General features: G+C 36.4%; 1 protein-coding gene across 13 annotated transcripts in view; it reads left to right on the top strand.

The window, feature by feature from the left end:
* The window catches only part of CCDC171 (coiled-coil domain containing 171), a 509,668-nt gene that overhangs the window by 367,447 nt on the left and 119,152 nt on the right, over window positions 1–23,069 (top strand). Inside the window, exon 26 of one of the 13 annotated variants that reach the window (XM_072655988.1) lies at window positions 3,638–3,811. The exons of the other annotated variants lie outside the window; for them this stretch is intronic. Coding sequence (XP_072512089.1) covers window positions 3,638–3,709 — 72 coding nt within the window. The 3' untranslated portion in view covers window positions 3,710–3,811. Of the gene's footprint in view, window positions 1–3,637; window positions 3,812–23,069 lie in introns of those variants that run through there. 13 annotated transcript variants of the gene reach the window in all.

Below are 23,069 nucleotides of genomic sequence, written 5' to 3'. Positions count from 1 at the left end.
TAGCTTTTATATTATGAACTTTATGACCCTGGGCAGGGCACTTAAGTCCCAGGAAATTTCAAGTTGGAGAGAAGATGCCAACTTAAGATACTTGTAGAGGAAGTTTCCTCATGTGAAATTTCTTGATGCAATTAAGGTCCAGTCCCTGTTCTTACCCCATGTTGTAAGCTGCGTTTGAGACACTCGTGGGGAGTGCTTTTTGGTTGATGAAACTCTTCAAAAGAAGTCAGATAATATGGAAGAACAAGAAAAATAAATATTTTTATGACCTCTGCCATGGTTTTGAGGAATCCTCTAATTTCTTTGCCTTACTCAGGTCAAAAGTTTGAAAGTATTATTCCCTCCTACAAGGAGCTGATGTCAGTGGTCCGACTTGATACCAAATTATTTCAAACTATTTATGGCTTATAAGATTTTTTCATTGTGTCCTTATTTACTACAAGGAAAAATAAAACCACACAAGGGCCTTTGACAAAGTAGATAAAAGAACTTATGTAAATTTGTAAAACAAATTGACTTTCATATGTTGTTTTTTGTTGTTGTTCAGCTGTTTCAGTCATGGCCAGTTCTTTGTGACCCCTTTTGGGGCTTTCTTGGCAAAGATATTGGGGTAGTTTGCCATTTCCTTCTCCAGCTCATTTTACAGATGCACATGTACAAACAGAATTAAGTGACTTGCTCAGGATCACACAGCTAGTAAGAGTATGTGGCAACATTTGAATTCAGATCCTCATGACTCCAGGCTCCAGGCCAACTAGCTTCCCAGACTTGGCTAGAGGATCCCAAGCATCCTTAGACTTTTTGGATGTGAATAACATTGGATACTTGCTTCCTGTAGCCCACTTTTTTTTTTTAACGTTTTTCTCATTTTTCCCTTTGTATATGTGCATGGAATGTCCTTTGCAAAGTATGTTTTCTTACTTTATTTAACCTCAAACTGAGGTTTTTTAAGCATTTTTCTAGATGTGCAAGTAAGTCAGATTTCAGGGAAATTGACACTGATCTGTGTATGGTTCTTTGATTACAGTCATTAAAAATTACATAAAATTCTAGATGAAATGACTTTCTAGTTTTGTATAGAGAAGGAGCAGCATGAAAAAGATAAGATTTTTATTTACCTTATTTAAATGTTTACCTTAGATATGAAAATATTTATGGTTATCCCTTTTACTGAACACGACTACTTTAACTTCATGATTCCTATTTCCTATCTCTTCTTCCTCCTAAATTGTCTTTTGCTGTCTTATGTGCTTTCTCAAGCGTAAATATTTCTATACTTCACGGATCTAAAATGTGGTTTGTGTGGATATTCTTTTTACTGATGGAGATGACAATTCTCAGTAAATACTTTAATAGATGGTTTCATGAACTTAGCAAGAATAAAATAAAATCATCATTTGGTATCCAGGAGTTTGATGATGAATCTCTCCAAATTTTTCTCGGCTTGTCCGCACACAATAAAGTTATGCACAGGCAATCGCTGTGCTTGCTTGGACCCACCATCCTTTGTATTTGCTGGTCTAGCTTTCAAGAAAAGGGTAGGAGTAAACGTGTTCTGTTCTTCACTCTGTCAGTCCTTCAGTTATTTTGTCTAGAAAAGGGCCTAAAGTGAACAAGTTAAGGAGTAGATACCTGTTATCTTGGGACCTGGATCATGTTTGAGATTTGGATTAAGGAGACAGAACATAGTTCACAACTAGTATGTAACTCTGACCTCAAGAATAGTACTGAGGTCAGAAACAGAGCCAGAAATACATTGCGAAGTTCTATTCCGTTTTTTTTTTTAATTTATTTTTTGTTTGTTTTGTTTTGCTAAAAATTTTATGTTTCATTTGAGGAACTATATACATACTATATATAGTAGGCTCAGTGTGGAAAGAGTGCTGAGCTTGAAGTCAGGAAGACTCTTCTTCCTGAATTCAAATCTAGCCTCATACACTTACTAACGTGTGACCCAGAGCAAATCACTTAACCTTGTTTGCCTCAGTTTCCTCATCTGTAAAATGAGCTTGAGAAGAAAATGTTAAACCTGTATCTTTGCCAAGAAAATCTCAAGTGGGGTCTTGAGGAGGTGGACACAACTAAAAAACTACTGAACAACAAAAACATGAAATACATGCTCAGTGAAGAAAATGTTTGACAGCTTTAGAGTTTTATCAAAGTCCAGTAGATAGCTGAGGTAGTTAGTATTCCCCTACACATGATAGGTGCTCGGTATACAGTTTCAGTTATGTGCCTACTTCCCTTCCCCCCCCAAATCTTATTATTGTCACTTTATTCATACTATTTAACATCTCTACGCGTAAGCTCCCATCTTTATGAGATGGTGACAATACTTTTCTGGTTGTGACATGTTTGAGCTAAAAAACTTATAGAAGTATGGAGCTTGATTATTAACTTTGGGCACTATGAGTAGAAGAGCTGTTGAATGATATGAGTATAATTTGTCACTACAGTATTAACAGTCAAAAATGTATACTCAAAGCTTAACCTTTTAATAGCATTTTTAGATTCTATGGCATAAAAAAGCATAAGTAAAACGACGAGAATTACCTTTTTATTCTTATAATTAAGAAATAAAAGACTGAGAATTCTCAGACTTTTCGCTCCTGTAAGCAGAATTAATTGTGAAGTATTTAGAGGTTGCTGTTTTGCTATGTTCCCCCCCACCCCCCCGCCAAAAGACAGTATTTGATGGGCCGCCTCAGTGAAGATCTGGAGAAGGAAGAGTTAGCTACAAATGGATAGAGTTTATTATGGCTTAGTGATTTGCTGATTGATTTCATTTGCTGTCAGTTAAGGCTCTCTTAATGTCAGTTTTCTTTGCATAATGCCTTGAAATAAAGACTGATGAAATTCTTCAGACTGATGCCGCTTACATAAACTGACCCTGATTTGCCCTATTCTGCATGACAATTTAAATGACAGCAGTTGGAGGGAAATATAGCAATGAATATGCAACTCAAGGATTAAGGAAGATTCAATAAATCTTTCAAAACCTAGATCTTGGCATAAAAACAATCTCTTATTTTATAGTTGTCCAGAATTTTACTAAACAGACCATCATTGCTCCTAAGCATCTGTATTGTTGAAGTAAAGAAAGGACAGGATAAAAATTAACAAAATCTTAAGACACCATATGCGAATAAATATACATGTTATGTGTTATGTGTTATGTGACTCACATGTATGGTATGTTATACAGGTACACCTAAAACATACATATATACTCATATAATTATACAGATACATCTCTAATGTATATAATGATGTGTCCATATGTTATATCTATATTATACATTATATATATATATATATATATATATATATATATATATATATATACGTATATTCCCTTATTATTTATACATAGAGTTTATGTGTAGGATTCTGTGTATCCTTTGGTCTTTCTTGGTCTATCTACTGAATTTCTTAAAACTCTTGATAATGTTCCCCTTTTTGGCCTTCTTATGCTTTATGCCCCTCCAAGCATTTGAGGTCTAGTGATGGAGACCTGCTTTCTCGTCCTCTCGTGTGACATTCTACCTCTTATCTCCTTGCTTTTCTTGTCAGCCCTCTGTGCTTAGACTGTTATTTCTCCTTTCCTCTACCTCTTGACATCCTTTGCATCTTTCAGGATTCAGCTCACAAGTCACTTTCTGTCAGAAGCCTTGCTGGGCCCTTGAGTCACTTGAACCTTCTCCTCTAAAGTTAACTCTTCAGCTCCATGTTTATCTTGGATGTTCCTGTTTACTCCCAAGCTGTGTCCCACATGAGAACTGTAAGTTCCTTGAAGACATGAATTGTTTTCATATTTTTCCCTTTCTTTGTATCCCTACTACTTAGCACTGTGTCTGGCACATTACATGTCTTTAGTAATATTTTTTTAATTTATTGGTTACATAAGTAGCAGTTTTTTATTTAGTGCTCAAGAGCCAGATTCAATAAATAGCAGCTTATTAGAGGATTAACTGGAGATACAACTTCGAAAGATTTATCAAATTACATCTCAGTGTCCTCAGCTTAAGGAGCTTTCTGAAGATTGAAGTGTCTTCCAAAGTTACCTGACTTGTACCCAGAAAAGAGAATAGGAACCAGGAAATTCTATTTTGTTACATTGAGGCTATGGAACAGTTTTTTGCCTGGAGGTATTTTAATGAGTATACTCCCAAATGGTCATCAGAAAATTATACAAAAAAATACCCAAGTGTGGAAAGAGACTGTTGTCTTTTGCTTGCAGCTGGTGTGAGGGAAAATTCTGCACAGGTCTGAATGGGATCTGTGACATGTGAAAATAAGACAGATATGATTACTCTTTTTATACTTGGGAGATAGAACATTTTAATTTTCCATTTATCTAGTGATGTTGATCACTTTCACAATCTAAATTCTAAGTTCAGAGAAATTGTTTTTGATACCACTTAGCTCCAAATGGAAAAGTTATCATTTATTAATTAAAACATGCAATTTCACATAAATGGGTAAAACAAGTAATTGAAATACAAAATGCCCCTATAATGTATGAGTGAATTGTGCTTTTATATTAAATAAAAAGCATTTACTGTAGAAATATGTTATATTTTATTATCCTGAAGCTGGCTATCAGAGACTAAATATTAAAAGTTTAAATTTATCTACTTCTATATAGAGAGGACGGAATACCTTCTGCACACAGTTGTCCTTGACAGATGCTATTGCACAATAATTTCATTAATACATAATAATAAGTCCTCCCAGGAAAGTTTCTGAGAGCCAGTATGATGCCAATTGCCTGATCACCTTTTTATTATATTGTTCCTATTAAACTTTCTACTTCACTATCATAGTGTTTTGGTGAATATTGTGTCCGAGAAATTGGTGCTATTTAGGGTGTGTCTATCTATGAAAATGCACTTATATATATAAGTATATGTATATGTATATATATATGTATATATATATATATATATATATATATATATACACATAAACCTCTTTGAAAAGTGAAAGGTATTTTTCTTCGCATATCTTTGTTGAGAAATGGCTAAGTTCTTGATGCCAAATGTTTAATAAACAGAAAAAAATGTAAGTATCAACCTTTTGAAAGATTTGTAAGTTGAAAGTTTGATTTTACATCAGGGGTTCGTTTTCTAAAATTAAATTTTATTTTCAGTCAGGAAAAATTCATCTTCTCTTCCTCCCAGTTGAGGAAGAAAGAAAAATAAAACCCCTGTTACTCACATGTATAGTCAGGCAAAACAAATTTCCTCATTGGCCATATTTTTTAAGAAAAATGTCATTTTACACTGTCTTTTAGGAAATGAGTAGTATGTTTCATCATTAATCCTCTGGAATTTTGGTCAATCATTATGCTGATCAGAGTTTCTAAGACTTTTAAAATTGTTTGACTTTACAATTTTGTTGTTATTGTATAAATTGTTCTCCTAATTCTGCTGATCATACTAGGTTTCAACAGAAACCATTATAGCACAATAGTATTCCATTACATTTACATACCATAACCCAGCTGGGTTATGCCTGCCCTCAGTTTCCAATTCTTTGCCACCAAAAAGAGCTAGAAATATTTTTGTTCATTGTTATCAAGTTACTTGTGCTTAACACTGATCTCTCCCTTAATTTGCCCTCCAATTCCCCCTTCTTCCTTTTCCACTTTCCCTTTTGTTTCCTTGTTGAGTGAATTATATTTCCATACTATGTGTGTGTATTCTTTCCTTCTTTTTGCCAGTTCAGATGAGAGTGAAGTTCAAATGTCTACTATTTCCCTTACCCCTTCCTCCTTGTGTGTATAGGTATCTATTTGTACACCTCAATAATAGGAGATAATTTTCTCTAACCATCTTCTCCATTCACTCCTCTGGTAAATTCTATTTCCTCTCCCTTTTTATTCTTTTTTTTTTTTAACATCAAGACTATAGAACTACTCTCAGGTCTTCTATCTAATTAGATTCCCTCTCTGATGCCTAATGATGATCAGGTTCAGAGGGGACATGAGTATCATCCCTCTGTATTAGAATGTTTAGTCTTTTATGATTGTTTATCATGTTTTTACCCATTTATGTTTCTCTTGACTCCTGTGTTTGTACTTCAAAGTTCTTTGTAGCACTAGTCTTTTCATCATGAATGTTTGGAAGTCCTCTACTTCATCAAAAATCCGTTTTCCTCTTATTACAGTTTTATGAGGTAAGTTGTTCTTGGCTTTAAGGGTACTTTCTTTGCCTTATAGAATATTGTACTTCAAGCTCTCTGCTTCTTTATAATGGTGAAAGCTAAATTGTATGTGATCTTGACTGTTGTTCCTTTGCACTTGAATTCTTTTTTTTTCTGACTGCTTGCAAGATTTTTTCTTTGACCTGAAAGCTCTAGATTTTGGGTATAACATTGCTGGGAGTTTCCTTTTTGAGAATTCTTTCTATTTTTCACTTTGACCTATTGTTCTAAGAGGTCTGGACAATTTTCTCTTAAGATTTCTTGATGCTTTCGGGCGGAGCCAAGATGGCGGAGTAGAAAGACGCACATACGCTACCTCCGAACCCACTGCCCATAAAATACCTGTAACAAAAAGAACCACGGGCGAATTCTGGAGCAGCAGAAGCCACAGAATGGAGCGGATGAGATTTCTGCTCCAGAGAGCCTGAAAACCTCTCGCAAAAGATGCCTTGTGCCCCAGACCTGGAGCAGATCCCAACCCTGCCTCGGCAGCGCAGCGCTGAAAGGAGCAGATCCGAGCAGGCTTCAGGGACGGAATCTCCAGCAGCCGCGCGGGTCCCTCCACCCACAGGTGACAAGGGTCGGTGAGAGGGTCTCTTTGGCGGGTCGAGAGGGGAGTGGGGTGCCCCCATAACTCAGGCCCCCTCGGGAGGCAGCAGCAGAGGCGGGAGCAGACCAGGGCTCCCCAAGCAGGCAGGAGCCTGGATCCATTGTTCAAGGTCTCTGCATAAACCCCCTGAGGGAACGGAGCCCGTGAGGCAGCCCTGCCCTGACTTGAGCACCTGAACTTAGTCTCACACTGAACAGCAGCCCTGCCCCTGCCCAAAGCCCTGAGGCTGGAGAGCAGCATTTGAATCTCAGACCCCAAGTGCTGGCTGGGTGGATCTGGAGGCGAGGTGGGAGTGGAAAGGACACTCAGAAGTCAAGTCACTGGCTGGGAAAATGCCCAGAAAAGGGAAAAAAAATAAGACTATAGAAGGTTACTTTCTTGGTGAACAGGCATTTCCTCCCTTCCTTTCTGATGAGGAAGAACAATGCTTACCATCAGGGAAAAACGCAAACGTCAAGGCTTCTGTATCCCAGCCCACTCAATGGGCTCAGGCCATGGAAGAGCTCAAAAAGGATTTTGAAAATCAAGTTAGAGAGGTGGAAGAAAAACTGGGAAGAGAAATGAGAGAGATGCAAGAAAAGCATGAAAAGCAAGTCAACACCTTGCTAAAGGAGACCCCAAAAAATGCTGAAGAAAATAACACCTTGAAAAATAGGCTAACTCAATTGGCAAAAGAGGTTCAAAAAGCCAATGAGGAGAAGAATGCTTTCAAAAGCAGAATTAGCCAAATGGAAAAGGAGATTCAAAAGCTCACTGAAGAAAATAGTTCTTTCAAAATTAGAATGGAACAGATGGAGGCTAATGACTTTATGAGAAACCAAGAAATCACAAAACAAAACCAAAAGAATGAAAAAATGGAAGATAATGTGAAATATCTCATTGGAAAAACAACTGACCTGGAGAATAGATCCAGGAGAGACAATTTAAAAATTATGGGCCTACCTGAAAGCCATGATCAAAAAAAGAGCCTAGACATCATCTTTCATGAAATGATCAAGGAAGACTGCCCTGAGATTCTAGAACCAGGGGGCAAAATAAGTATTCAAGGAATCCACAGATCCCCTCCTGAAAGAGATCCAAAAAGAGAAACTCCTAGGAACATTGTGGCCAAATTCCAGAGTTCCCAGGTCAAGGAGAAAATATTGCAAGCAGCTAGAAAGAAACAATTCAAGTATTGTGGAAATACAATCAGGATAACACAAGATCTAGCAGCCTCTACATTAAAGGATCGAAGGGCGTGGAATAGGATATTCCAGAAGTCAAAGGAACTAGGACTAAAACCAAGAATCACCTACCCAGCAAAACTGAGTATAATACTTCAGGGGAAAAATTGGTCTTTCAATGAAATAGAGGACTTTCAAGCATTCTTGATGAAAAGACCAGAGCTGAAAAGAAAATTTGACTTTCAAACACAAGAATCAAGAGAAGCATGAAAAAGTAAATAGCAAAGAGAAGTCATAAGGGACTTTACTAAAGTTGAACTGTTTACATTCCTACATGGAAAGACAATATTTGTAACTCTTGAAACTATTCAGTATCTGGGTACTGGGTGGGATTACACACACACACATGCACACATGCACACACACATAGAGACAGAGTGCACAGAGTGAATTGAAGAGGATGGGATCATATCTTAAAAAAATGAAATCAAGCAGTGAGAGAGAAATATATTGGGAGGAGAAAGGGAGAAATGGAATGGGGCAAATTATCTCTCATAAAAGAGGCAAGCAAAAGACTTATTAGTGGAGGGATAAAGAGGGGAGGTGAGAGAAAAACATGAAGTTTACTCTCATCACATTCCACTAAAGGAAGGAATAAAATGCACACTCATTTTGGTATGAAAACCTATCTTACAATACAGGAAAGTGGGGGATAAGGGGATAAGCAGGGTGGGGGAGAGGATGGAAGGGAGAGCATGGGGAGGAGGGGGCAATTTGAGGTCAACACTCATGGGGAGGGACAGGATCAAAAGAGAGAACAGAAGTAATGGGGGACAGGATAGGATGGAGGGAAATATAATTAGTTCTTACACAACACTACTATTATGGAAGTCATTTGCAAAACTACACAGATTTGGCCTATATTGAATTGCTTGCCATCCAAAGGGAAGGGGTGGGGAGGGAGGGAGGAGAAGAAGTTGGAACTCAAAGTTTTAGGAACAACTGCCGAGTACTGTTCTTGCCACTAGGAAATAAGAAATAAAGGTAAAGAGGTATAGGATGGAGACAAGGGCAGAGAGGGATGATAGAAGAGAGGGCAGATTGGCAGACAGGGGCAATTAGAATGCTTGGAGTTTTGGGGTGGGGGGAGGCGGCAAAAGGGGAGAAAATTTGGAACCCAAAATTTTGTGAAAATGAATGTTAAAAGTTAAATTTAAAAAAAAAAAGATTTCTTGAAATATGATATATAGACTCTTTTTTTAAAAAGCCTGGCTTTTAGGTGATCCAATGATTTTAATTTTTTTTCTTCTCAATTTGTTTTCCAGGTCATTTGTTTTTACAATGATATACTTTTGTACTGCTTTGAGCAATTTGATTTTCTTTGCCTACTTTATGGTATAGAAGCAAGTGTTGAAATGGTTAACTGCCTTACTCCCACATAAGAGCTTTTACTAAATAAGGTGAGAATGCTAGAAGGAAAAAAATGGAAAAGAAAAGGCAACTATGGAATACAGAATTGAATAGGGAATTAACAGATTGGCTTAAGAAATAAAAAAAAACAAAAAACAAACTGCTCACCTAATAAAATCCCTAAAAATTAGAACAGACCAAGTACATGATAATGACAAAACACAATAATGTGTAAACTCATATGAGTACTAGTCATAAGTTTTTAATTGGTCTTTTCTTTTTTATATCACCCATTTCTCTTCTTCTGTTCCCTTTCCTTATCCCAGAGTGATCACATATAACCAATTGTATTTTTAAAATACAAAAAGTAGAATAAATCAGCATCACTATCAAAATACATTAAGAATGTCTAGAGTATGTGCATTGTGCAACATTTCTGGACTTCTGCAAAGAGATGGGATGGGGGTGTCTTCTTATATCTTTCTTTTAAGTCATGTTTGTTCTTTATAATTTTACAACATTCACTTTTGATTTGTGTGTATATGTGTATTTAGTTTTTCTTTCTGTTTATATTATTTTAGTAATTGTGTGTATTGGTTTCTTGGTTCTCTTTCACTCTGCATCAGTTCATATAGATCTTTCCATACTTCTCTACATTCCTCACATTCATAATTTCTTACAACACATTAATATTTAATTACACTCACAGCCCAATTTATTTCCCAATTGAGGAATATCTACTTTATTTACAATTCTTTGCTATCACAAAAAAATTGCTATACATATATATATGCATATATATATATTTGAATTTATATAGAGACTTTCTTTTTATCAATGATCTCCTTAAGGAATTAACCTAATAATTAAGTTTCTGGAACAAAGAGCCTATAGTCTTTTTCATTTCTTTTTTTAATTCCAATTTTTTTTCCCAAATGATTGTATCAATTCATCGTTCCTTTAAAATGCACCAGTGTGTCTTGTTTTTTCTTCCCACATTCCCTCCAACCTTAACCATTTCCTTCTTTTGCAATCTTTGTCATTTTGCCAGGTCTGAAGTTGTTTTAATGTATATTTCCCTTATTTTTGATGATTCAGAGTATTCTTTAATGCTATAAGTTTATAGTTCTTATTTTGAGAATTGTTCATCTTCTTTGTCCACTTATGTATCTATTGGGGAATGGAACTCTTATCAGAGAAATTTGATATGAAGATTTTTTTCCCCCTTTCAGTTGTTTACCTTATCTTAGGTGCATTAATTTTGTTAGTGCAGAAACTTTTCAGTTTCATGTAATTGAAGTTTTATTTTTTGTAATTACTCCTGTTTGGTTAAGAATACATCTCTGCTCATAGTTTAGGGAGGTATGTCATTTACTTCTCTAATTATTTTATAGGATACACTTTAAAATATTGCAATCACATGGCTATTTAGAATATATTGTGGACTATAGTGAACACTGTTTGCCTCCACCTAATTTCTGCTACACTGCTTTCCAGGATTCCCAGCAGGTTTTTTTTTAATCACATAGGAATTCTTTCCTATGTAATTTGTGTTTCCTGATGTTTTCTATTCTGTTCCATTAATCTACTCTATTTTTTTTTTTTAGCATATACCAGATGATTTTTTTGACTTCTGTTTTCTGATACAGTTCAAGCTGTAGACGTGCTATTCTCCTTTATCCTCATTTCTTTTCATTATTTCCCTTGATCATTTGTTTTTCTAAATGAATTTTGCGATTTTTTCTCATATAAAGTGTCTTTGAGAACTTCCAGGAGCCAAGATAGTAGAGTAAGCAGTAAATCACTGTAATTCTGTAAAACACTGGAACTCTCCCATATTCACCTCCAAACCACTATAAAATAGATCCCCCAAAGAAATCCTGGAATAGCAGAACCAGCAAAAAGATGGGGGTGAAACACTCTTTTAACCCAAGAAACTTGGAAGATTGGCAAGAAAGTCTGTCTCACTTATGCAAAAAGAGAACACAATCCAGGACAGGAAGTATCCCAGCAAGCTGGTACAAGCCCCACCTCAGCACACCAGCAGTAGATCCTGAGCCCCAGTGCAGTGGAGCAGGCAGACACCAACATCAAGACCCCCCACATGCCTCAGCATGTGCCTAGGGGAATGGGCATCCTCCAACTCTGTCATCTGCCACATGCTTCAGCATAGCCCTGGTAGATGCCAACCCTATGGATGTCTCAGCAAACAGGCAACCATCAGCGCTGACCATCACCAAGTGCTTCAGTGTAGCTCTGGAAAAGCAGGCTGCCTCCACTGGCCAGACCTCCACGTGCTTCAGAATAGGCTGGAGAAATTCAGAAATACCCCACCAGCCTCAGCACATACCAGCCACCAGTACTAAGACCCCAGCACAGTACTAGGGGAGCTGCCAGAACCCTATGGACTCCCACAATGTTAGCAACTCCCCCACCCCATCTCCTCGGTACACCACTAGATGTAAGAGACTCCCCTTAGGCCACATCAGTGTAGCATCAGGTAAATAGCCAGGGCCTGTAGCCTCTGACACAAGAAGCCTGAGGTTGTTCTCCTTCCATTCCAGAAGCAGAACTCCAATTTAAAAGAAAGGAAGAAGGCCGAAAATGATGAGCAAAAAAAACCCCAACAAAAAACAACAAAAGAATCTGATGATAGAAAATGTTTATGGTGACAGGGAAGATGAAGACACAAACTCAGAAGAGGACAACAATGTCAAAACAACCTATGGGTGACATCTCAAAGAACAGTAGGAAGTGATCTCAAGCCCAGAATGAACTCATTTAAGAGCTTAAAAATCATATAAGAGGTAGAATAAAAATTGGAAAAAGAAATGAATGTGATACAAGAGAATTATGAAAGAAAACAACTGCTTAAAAAAGTGGAATTGGGCAAATAGAAAAGGAGACACAAAAATTCTCTGAAGAAAACAACTCCTTAAAAAGTACAATTGGCCAAATGGAAAAGGAAATATAAATGTTGAGGAAAACAGCTTAAAAGTTAGAATTGGGCAAGTGGAAGCTAATGACTCTATGAGATATCAGGAATCAATTGCACAAATTTAGAAGGATGAAGAAATAGAATAAAATGTAAAATACCTCATTGGAAAAATAACTGACCTGGAAAGTAAATCAGGAAAGACAATGTCAGAAATCAATGGACTACCTGAATACCATAATCAAAAGGAAGGTATGGACGGCATCTTTCAAGAAATTATCGAGGAAAACTGCTCTGATATCATGGAGCCAGAGGGCAAAATAGGCATTGAAAAAAATCTACCAATTACCTCAGGAAAGACATCCCAAAATAAAAACTCCAAGGAACATTTTAGTCAAGTTAAAGAACTATCAGGACAAGGAGAAAATTCTGCAAGTGACCAGAAAGAAACAATTCAAATATCAGGGTGCCACAATCAGGAATACACAGAAGCTGCAACATTAAAAGACTGGAGGTCTTGGAACAAGATATACTGAAAGGCAAAGGAGCTAGGACTACAACTAAGAATCACCTACCTGATGAAATTAAGAACAATACTTCAAGGGAAAAAATTCATTCAATGAAATAGAAGTATTTAAAGTTTTCATAAGGAGATCAGAATTGAACAAAAAAAAATTGATCTCCAATATCAAACTCAAAAGAAGCCTAAAAAGGTAAAAAGGGAAAAGAAAACATAAGGGATTCAATGGAGTTGAACTGTTTACATCCCTACAAGGGAAGATGATACTTGTAATTCTTCAAAATTGTATCCCTAACAGTACAGTAAGAAGGAATGTAAATAGAGGGTATGAGTCTAAGGTGAATCTGAAGGAATGACATAGAAATAATTAAAGAATGGGGAGGAGGAGTACATTGGGTACAGAAGGAAGGGACAGATAGAATGGAATAAATTATTCCACATGAAGAGGCATGAAAAGCCTATTGCAGAGGATAGAAAGATGGGAAGGTGGGTGATGGGTATTACTTGAACCTTATTCTCATCAGCATTGACTCACAGAGGGAATAACATAAACAGTCAATTGAATACAGAAATCTATCTTACCTCAGAGGGATGTAGGAAGGGAAGAGATTAAGTAAAGGTGGGGGGATTGACAGAAGGGAGAGCAGATTAGGGGAGGTGATGTACAGAAGCAAAACACTGGTGAAGAGAGAAAGGGTGAAAGGAGAGAGGATAAACAGGAGGAAAATAGGATGGAGGGAAATACACAGTTAGTAGTCCTAACTGTGAATGTGAATGGGATGAACTCTCCCATGAAACAGAAGTGAATAACAGAGTGGGTCCAAAAACAGAATCCTACAATATGTTATTTAGAAGAAACACACCTGAAGCAGAGAAACACATACAGAGTAAACGTAAGGGGCTGGAGCAGAATTTATTCAGTTGAAATAAAAAAGAGCAGGGGTAGCAATCCTGATCTCAGACAAAGCAAAAGCAAAAAGATATCTACTCAAAAGAGGTAAGGAAAGGAAACTACATCTTGCTAAAAGGATAATAATAGATAGTGAAGTAATATCAATACTAAATATATATCCATCAAGGCGTATAGTATCCAAATTCTTAAAGGATAAATTGAGTAATAGGTTCATAAGCAAACGAGATAGAGAGCAGTATAAAATGTAAAGTAGATTATTTGATTATATTGAATTAGAAGCATTTTGCATAAACAAACTAATGCAAACAAGAGTAAAAGAAAAGCAGAAAGCTGGAAAACAATCTTTACTGCAAGTGTCTCTGTTAAAGACTTCATTTCTCATATATGTGGAGAATTGAGTCAAATTTATAAGAATACAAACTATTCCACAGTAAATAAATGGTCAAAGGATATGAACAGGCAGTTTTAGATGAAGAGATTAAAGCCATCAATAGGCATATGAAGAAGTGTTCTAAATCACTTTTGGTTAGAGAAATGCAAATTAAAACACCTCTATGGTACCAGCTCACACCTATCAGATTGGCAAATTGACAAAAAAGAAAAATGATAAATTTTGGAAGTGATTTGGGACACTAACGTGCACCATTGGTGGAGTTGTGAAGTGATCTAACCAAACTGTGCATACTCTTTGATCCAGCAATAGCACTACTCGGTCTATATTCCAAAGGGATCATAAAAAGGGGAAAAGAACCTACACGTGCAAAAATATTCATAGTAGCCTTTTTGTGGTGGCAAAATATTGGAAATTGAGGGAATGTTCATCAGTTGAGGAATTGCTGAACAAGCTGTGGTATATGAATGTAATGGAATACTGTTGTGCAATAAGAAATGATGAATAGGTAGATTTCAGAAAACCCTGGAAAAACTTGTATGACCTGATGCAAAGTGAAATGAGCAGAACCAAGGAAACATTGTACACAGTATCTGCAAAATTGCATGATGATCATCTATGAATGACTCAGCAGCACAAAGAGCCAAGACAAGTACAAAGGACTCATGAAGGAAAATGCCTATCCACATCCAGATTAGAAACTGATGGACTCCAAAGGCAGATTGAAGCATACTTTTTTCGCTTACTCTATTCTTTTTTGCATTTTTTTTTTTTGATCTGTTTCTTCTTCACAACTGTGACTAATATGGGAAACATGATAGCACATGTGTAACCTATATCAAATTGCCACCAGTTTAAAGAGGGGAGGGAAGGAAAGGGAGAGAGGGAGAAAAATTTGGATCTCAAAATATTGTAAAATAGAATGTTAAAAATTGTCTTGACATGTAATTTGGAAAAAATAAAATATTATTAAATTATCTTTGATGATTTTATTGATATAAAATTAAAAATGTAAACTAAGTTTGGTAGTATTGTTATATTGGCATGGCCCAGCCCAGAGCACTGAATATTCCTCAGACTATTGAAGTTGTTATTCATTTCTTTAAGGAACACTTTGTAATCAAATCTGTGCAAATCCTTTGTGTTCTTTAGTAGATTAATCCCCAAATACTTTATGCATTTTTTAGTTATTTTGAATGGGATTTCCCTTTCTATTATTGCCTCCTGGATTTTGTTATTTTTATATAGAAATACAGTTGCTTTTTGTAGCTTGCAACTTTGCTTAAGATATTAATGGTCTGGTTTCGTATCTTTTGGAGAAAGAAATGGCAAAATACTCCAATATCTTTGCCAAGAAAACCTGCCAAGAAATTGAGTCATGAAGAGTCGGACATGACTGAAAAAAGTGAACAACTTCACATCTTTGCTGATTCCTACAATTTTCCAAGTAAAACATTACAATCAACAAATAAGGATATATATATATATATACATATATATATATATATCCTTTTTACCTGTCTTTATGCTTGTTTTTAAATGTACATGGAGAGCACAAGTCACAATTTATGTACTTCATATGAAATGAAAGTCCTGTGTGATATCTTGTCTTTTGCCCCTTTCAAATTTATGGCTGAAAATAGAGTATGAGAGTTGCTTTACCCTAGCTTGCTTTTCTTCCCCCCCACTCATCATTCTAATTTTTTCCCACTGAATAAGTTAATATAGGTATTGTAAATGTTTGGAAAAGCCAGACTGTCCTGACATATAGAGAATTTCCTTAATAAAAAATCAAAACAAGACAAACAAAGTAGTTATAAGGTCACTTGGCAGCTCACTGACTATGTATTGGGATCATTTGGCTGCAGTTGTGATTTGTGCTCTCCATTTACATTTAAAGAGGGATATTAAGGTATTAAAAACTCCAGACCTTTAAAGTCGCATCTGCTTTGCATTAAAAAGCAGCCACATTTTTTATTTTATTTTTTGTATTTCAATTTATTTAAGTTTTCAACATTCATTTCCACAAAATTTTGGGTTCCAAATTTTCTCCCCATTTCTCCCCTCCCCCTACCCCAAAGCACTGAACATTCTAATTACCCCTATCACCAACCTGTCCTCCCTTCAAACATCCCTCCCTTCCCTTATCCCCATCTTCTCTTATGTCCTGAAGGGCAAAATAAATTTCTATACCCCATTACCTGTATTTCTTATTTCCTACTTGGAAGAACAATACTCAACAGTTGTTGCTAAAACTTTGAGTTCCAGCTTCTCTTCATCCCTCCCTCCCAACCCATTCCCTTTGGGAAGGCAAGCAATTCAATATAGGCCGTATCTGTGTAGTTTTGCAAATGACTTCCATAATAGTCATGTTGTGTAAGGCTAACTATATTTCCCTCCATCCTATCCTGCCCCCTGTTGCTTCTATTCTCTCTTTTGATCCTCTCCCTCCCCAAAATTGCTCCCTCCTCTCACTGCCCTCCCTTCCATTATCCCCCCCACCCTGCTTATCGCCTTCTCCCCCACTTTCCTGTATTGTAAGATAGATTTTCATACCAAAATGAGTGTGCATTTTATTCCTTCCTTTAGTTAAATGTGATGTGAGTAAGCTTCATGTTTTTTTCTCTCACCTCCCCTCTTTCTCCCCCCACTGAAAAGTCTTTAACTTGTCTTTTATGAGAGATAATTTGTCCCATTCCGTTTTCCCTTTCTCCTCCCAATATATTTCTCTCTCACTGCTTAATTTCATTATTTTAAGATATGATCCCATCCTATTCAATTCACCCTGTGCTGTGTGTGTGTGTGTGTGTGTGTGTGTGTGTGTGTGTGTGTGTGTGTGTGTAAAATCCCACCAACTACCCAGTTACTGAAAAAAGTTCCAAGAGTTACAAATATTGTCTTTCCATGTTGGAATGTAAATAGTTCAACTTTAGTAAGTCCCATTATGACTTCTCTTTGCTGTTTACCTTTTCATGCTTCTCTTGATTCTTGTGTTTGAAAGTCAAATTTTCTTTTCAGCTCTGGTCTTTTCATCAAGAATGCTTGAAAGTCCTCTATTTCATTGAAAGACCAATTTTTCCCCTGAAGTATTATACTCAGTTTTGCTGGGTAGGAGATTCTTGGTTTTAGTCCTAGTTCCTTTGACTTCTGGAATATCATATTGATCCCTTTGATCCCTTAATGTAGAAGCTGCTAGATCTTGTGTTATCCTGATTGTATTTCCACAATACTTGAATTGTTTCTTTCTAGCTGCTTGCAATATTTTCTCCTTGACCTGGGAACTCTGGAATTTGGCCACAATGTTCCTAGGAGTTTCTCTTTTTGGATCTCTTTCAGGAGGGGATCAGTGTATTCTTTCAATATTTATTTTGCCCCCTGGTTCTAGAATCTCAGGGCAGTTTTCCTTGACAATTTCATGAAAGATGATGTCTGGTCTCTTTTTTTGGTCATGGCTTTCAGGTAGTCCTATAATTTTTAAAATGTCTCTCCTGGATCTATTTTCCAGGTCAGTTGTTTTTCCAGTGAGATATTTTACATTATCTTCCATTTTTTCATTCTTTTGGTTTTGTTTTGTGATTTCTTGGTTTCTCATAAAGTCATTAGCCTCCATCTGTTCCATTCTAATTTTGAAAGAACTGTTTTCTTCAGTGAGCTTTTGAACCTCCTTTTCCATTTTGCTAATTCTGCTTTTGAAAGCATTCTTCTCCTCATTGGCTTTTTGAACCTCTTTTGCCAGTTGAGTTAGCCTATTTTTCAAGGTGTTATTTTCTTCAGCATTATTTTGGGTCTCCTTTAGCAAGTTGTTGACTTGCTTTTCATGCTTTTCTTGCATCTCTCTCATTTCTCTTCCCAGTTTTTCTTCCACCTCTCTAACTTGATTTTCAAAATCCTTTTTGAGCTCTTCCATGGCCTGAGCCCATTGAATATTTACTTTGGATATTTGGGATACAGAAGCCTTGACTTCTATGTCTTTCCCTGATGGTAAGCATTGTTCTTCCTCATCTGAAAGTATGGGAGGAGATATCTGTTCATCAAGAAAGTAACCTTCTGTGGTCTTATTTTTTTCCCTTTTTTGGGCATTTTCCCAACCAGTTACTTGACTTTTGGGTTCTTTGTCAAGAGTATGGTATGCTCTGGGAATCTGTAAAATCTTAGTTCCTCCAAGGTGGCACAATCAAGTGTGTACTGGTCTGGGTGTATGAAAGGATTTTTGTGCCCAGAATCTTAGCAGTTACTTCTCCATAGCTACCTGGCCTCCAGTTCCCAAGTAAGCACTGGGGGCTGGTTTTCAGATAAGCTGGATGGGCAGGGCCGCCATTCAGTGTGAGACAAAGAGTAGCTCGCCCAGGCCCTCCACACAGGGCAGAGGCAGGGATCAGCTTCTCAGTGCCCCCAGGGTTTTTATGCTCCAACAATGTATGCAGCTGCTTTGCCTGCGATGTAGCCTCTGAGGTGGATGCCTGCTGCCAGAGCTATGGGAAGGCCCTTCTCCCTTCCTGGCCAGCTGAGAAAACCCTGTCACTGACCTTTGATGCCTGTGGGTTGAGGGATCCTCGAACCTGCTGCTGCTGGGACTGGGGATCCTGCGACTGGAGATTCTGCCCCTGAGGGCTGTTTGTGAGCCACACCACAAGGCCAAGGCTGGGCTGGGCTCTGTCCTTGGCTCTGCCTCCGGTGCAACAGATGTATCCCGTGGACCTTTCAGGTCACCCTGGGCTGAAAATCTCCTCCACTCTGTTGTTCTCCACTTCTGCTTCTCCAAAATTTGTTGAGAGTCCCTCTCTACAGGTATTTTATGGGCTGTGTGGGGAGACCCTGTGTATGTGTGTCTTTCTACTCCTCCATCTTGGCTCCTCCACATTTTTTAAAACCATAGAAATCATCTACCTAAAAACAAAAACAAACATCATATGTAATGTGAATATACTAGAAGCTTTTCCAATAAATATGGTTAAAGCAAAGATGGTAGTACTTCCCACGGTTATTTGATATAGTTTTAGAAATGATAACAAAGAAATTAAAGGCATAAAGGTTGTTCAGTCATTGTGACTCTTCAAAACCGCATTTGGTATTTTATTGGCAGAGATACTGGAGTAGTTTGCCATTTCCTTCTCCAGCTCATTTTACAGATGAAGAAACTGGAGCAAACAGAGTTAAGTGACTTGCCTCAGTTCACATAGTTGGTAAGAGTCTGAGGCCACATTTGGACTCAAGAAGATGAGTTCTCCTGACTCCAGGCCTGGTACCTATCCACTGCACCAGGTAGCTGGCCTATATCTCACTTTAGATTCTTACTGTTTGGTCATAGACAAGTCACTTAACATTGCAGAACCTCAATTTCCTTGTCTGTAAAGTATGGGTAATTTTACTTGCATTGCTCATAGAGTCATTGAGAAGTAAGCTCTATATAAACGCTGAAGTGTTATATGAAGATAAATTATTATTAATTATGTATTTTTAGACATGATTAGTACACGTTTTTTCTTGAAGAGCTCTCAAGAGATCATTAATTGGAGATACCATTCTTGTAGATCTTTTTGATAAATGATATCTTCTTTATTAAAAATAACCCACACAGGCATATTGATTCATATTTATATTTATGTTTATCAATTACTTTGCATGTGTTAATTTATTTGACTTAAGTGGTTTCTAAGTTAGATCTTGTTAAACTTGGCTGATGAGGAGACAACCAAATCAGTTAAGGTCTTTGTTGCTATGAGATTTCTGTCCCAAATCAGCTGCTTAGCATTTCATATTATTCTTTTTGTTACATGATACTTTTGCATGAAATGGCTTTATTTTCACCAAACATACAAAAATCATGAAGATAGACCCAAATTTAATCTCTTGTGTAAATCTACATCTTCAAATAAAATAGAACCCAAACAATATGGCACATCTTCTTAATTCTAACATGTTTTAATAAATTGGCTGCATAGGTAGAGATTATAGAAATAAATGATTAAGATAAATTCTTTGGTCCACAGAAACATTATCAGGTAAATACATGGATCATTGAATCATAGATTTAGAGTTAGAAGAGAACTTATAAACCATCTAGTCTAACCAGTTCGTTTTATAGAATTATCTTCACATATAAATAAGGGTACTTTCTGAGAAGTGAATGAGGTTTAATACACTTTTCCCACTATTCTATGTTTTTAAAAGTTAAGAATTCGGTTGTGAACAATTTGATATAATGAGGGCTTTCACATAAATGAAATGCACTTAAAGGCATTGAAAATTTTTTATTCATTATAGATTGTATCATTTCCCTGTAGAAATTCCTAAGTAATGACAAGAATAACAATAATAGTATATTTTAAAGCAGAGGTGGCAGATAGGAAGTCTTCAAGTTGTATATGACTTACAACACTTCTGAATGAGGCTCAAATCAAATTAAAGTGTAATTGGAAAATCTTTAACAAAATAAATAAAAATACAATAACACATAAATAATATTAATATATTATCTTCTATGTCAGTGTGTCTCACAGGGATGTTTATGTTTCTTTTGAGTTTACACTATTACTTTAAAGTTTATGAAGTACTTTAAATATATTGTCGTATTAGAGTTTCATACAACAACCATGAGAGTAAGTACTACAGGCATATATTATCCCCGTTGTACTCTTAAGCAAACTCAGGCTTAGAGAAGTTGTTTCTTGCCCATAGTCACACATCTAGTAAATATCAGATACACAATATGTAAGGAAATATTCTATGATTCTAAGTTCAGTATTCTTCTCTGTGATGGCAAGCTGTAATTAAAATGTAAAGTAGTAAAAAAAATATATTCCTTTTTTTCTTTGGCAATAACAACATTATAGAATTAAAATGCTAATAATTCACTGAAATGCAATTCACAATCAGAATTAAAATGATACATATTACTAATCACCCAATTATAAAAGAGGATTTTAAAAAAATCTAATTTAAATATTGGGGGTAGTACATTCCTTTTGTTTTAAGATCACAGAGTGTTTCTCATGATCCAAGTATCATATAAATACTTTATATGTCACTTACATGTAAATCTGTAACATTTATGTATTAGATTTCACCAAAATCCCTTAAAAATTTCAGAACACATACTCATCTGAAGACTTTTATTGTCCATTTTTTTGTTTACTTTTTAAAATTAATCAATATTTAGTTTTCAACATTCATTTCCATAAGATTTTGAGTTCCAGATTTTCTCCTCACCTCTACCCTCTCCCCATCCCATGGCATGCATTCTGATTACCCTTTCTCCCAATCTGGCTTCCCTTTTATCATCCCCCCTCTTATCCCTTTCCCCCTTACTTTCTTGTAGGGCAATATAAATTTCTATACCCCATTGCCTATATATCATATTTCCCAGTTGCATGTAAAAATAATTTTTAAGATTTATTTTTAAAACTTTGAGTTCCAAATTCTCTTTCTTCTTTCCTCCCCACCCACCCTCATTGAAAAGGTAAGCCATTCATTATAGGTTATACATGTCTGTTATGCAAAACACTTCTATAGTCGTCATGTTGTGAAAGGCTAGCTGTATTTCCCTCCATCCTATCCCACCCCTCACTTGTCCTTTTTCAGAAGTGTTTGCTTCTGATTATCCCCTTCCTAATCTACCCTCCTTTGTATTATCCCTCCCTGCTTGTCTCCTTCCCTCTTATTTTCTTGTAGGGTGAGATACCCAATTGAGTATCTATGTTATTCCTTAAGCCAAATCCAATGAGAATAAGATTCACTCATTCCCTCTCACATCCTCCCTCTTCCCCTCCGTTGTGAAACTTTTTTCTACCTCTTTTATGTGAGATATTTTACCCCATTCTTTCTCTCCCTTTCTCCTCCCAGTATATTCCTTTCTCATCCCTTAATTTTATTTTTTAGATATCATCTCTTCGTATTCAACTGTAGCCTCTATCATCTATCTATGTCTATCTCTCAATCTCTATCTATCTGTCTGTCTGTCTGTCTATCTATCTATTTCCTCCAATTACCCTAATACTAAGCAAAGTCTCATGAGTTACAAATATCATCTTTACTTGTAGGAATGTAGGTAGTCCAACTTTAAGGAGTACCTTATGATTTTTCTTTCCTGTTTACCTTTTCATGCTTCTCTTGATTCTTGTATTTGAAAGTCAAATTTTCTATTCAGCTCTGGCCTTTTCAGCAAGAATGCTTGGAAGTCCTCCATTTCATTGAAATTCCACTTTTTCCCTGGAAGTATTATATTCAGTTTTGCTGGATAGGTGATTCTTGGTTTTAATCCTCACTCCTCAGACAGCCACCAGAATATCGTTCTCTAAGCCCTTTGATCCCTTCATGTAAAAGCTGCTAGATCTTGTGTTATCTTGATTGTATTTGCCCAATACTCAAATTGTTTCTTTCTGGCTGCTTGCAATATTTTCTCCTTGACCTGGGAGCTCTGGAATTTAGCTACAACATTCCTAGGACTTTTCCTTTTGAGATCTCTTTCAAGAGGTGATTGGTGGATTCTCTCAATTTCTATTTTACCCTCTGTTCTAGAGTATCAGGGCAGTTTTCCTTGATAATTTTTTGAAAGATGATGTCTAGGCTCTTTTTTTTTTATTATGGCTTTCAGGTAATGGAATAATTTTAAAATTATCTCTCCTGAATCTATTTTCCAGGTCAGTGGTTTTTCCAATGATATATTTCACACTGTTTTGTATTTTTCATTCTTTAGGTTTTGTTTTATAATTTTTTGATTTCTCATAAAGTCATTAGCTTCCATCTGCTCCATTCTAATTTTTAAAGAACTGTTTCCTTCAGTAAGCTTTTGGGCCTTCTTTTCCATTTGGCCAATCCTACTTTTCAAGGCATTCTTCTCCCCATTAGCCTTTTGGACCTCTCTTGCCATTTGTGTTAATCTGTTTTTTAAGTTATTTTCTTCAGCACTTTTTGGTCTCCT

The sequence above is a fragment of the Notamacropus eugenii genome, chromosome 1, assembly GCF_028372415.1.
Source record: "Notamacropus eugenii isolate mMacEug1 chromosome 1, mMacEug1.pri_v2, whole genome shotgun sequence".
Classification (NCBI taxonomy): domain Eukaryota; kingdom Metazoa; phylum Chordata; class Mammalia; order Diprotodontia; family Macropodidae; genus Notamacropus; species Notamacropus eugenii.
The sequence above is the reverse complement of the archived record's forward strand: the minus strand, read 5'-3'. Positions and strand labels throughout refer to the sequence as shown.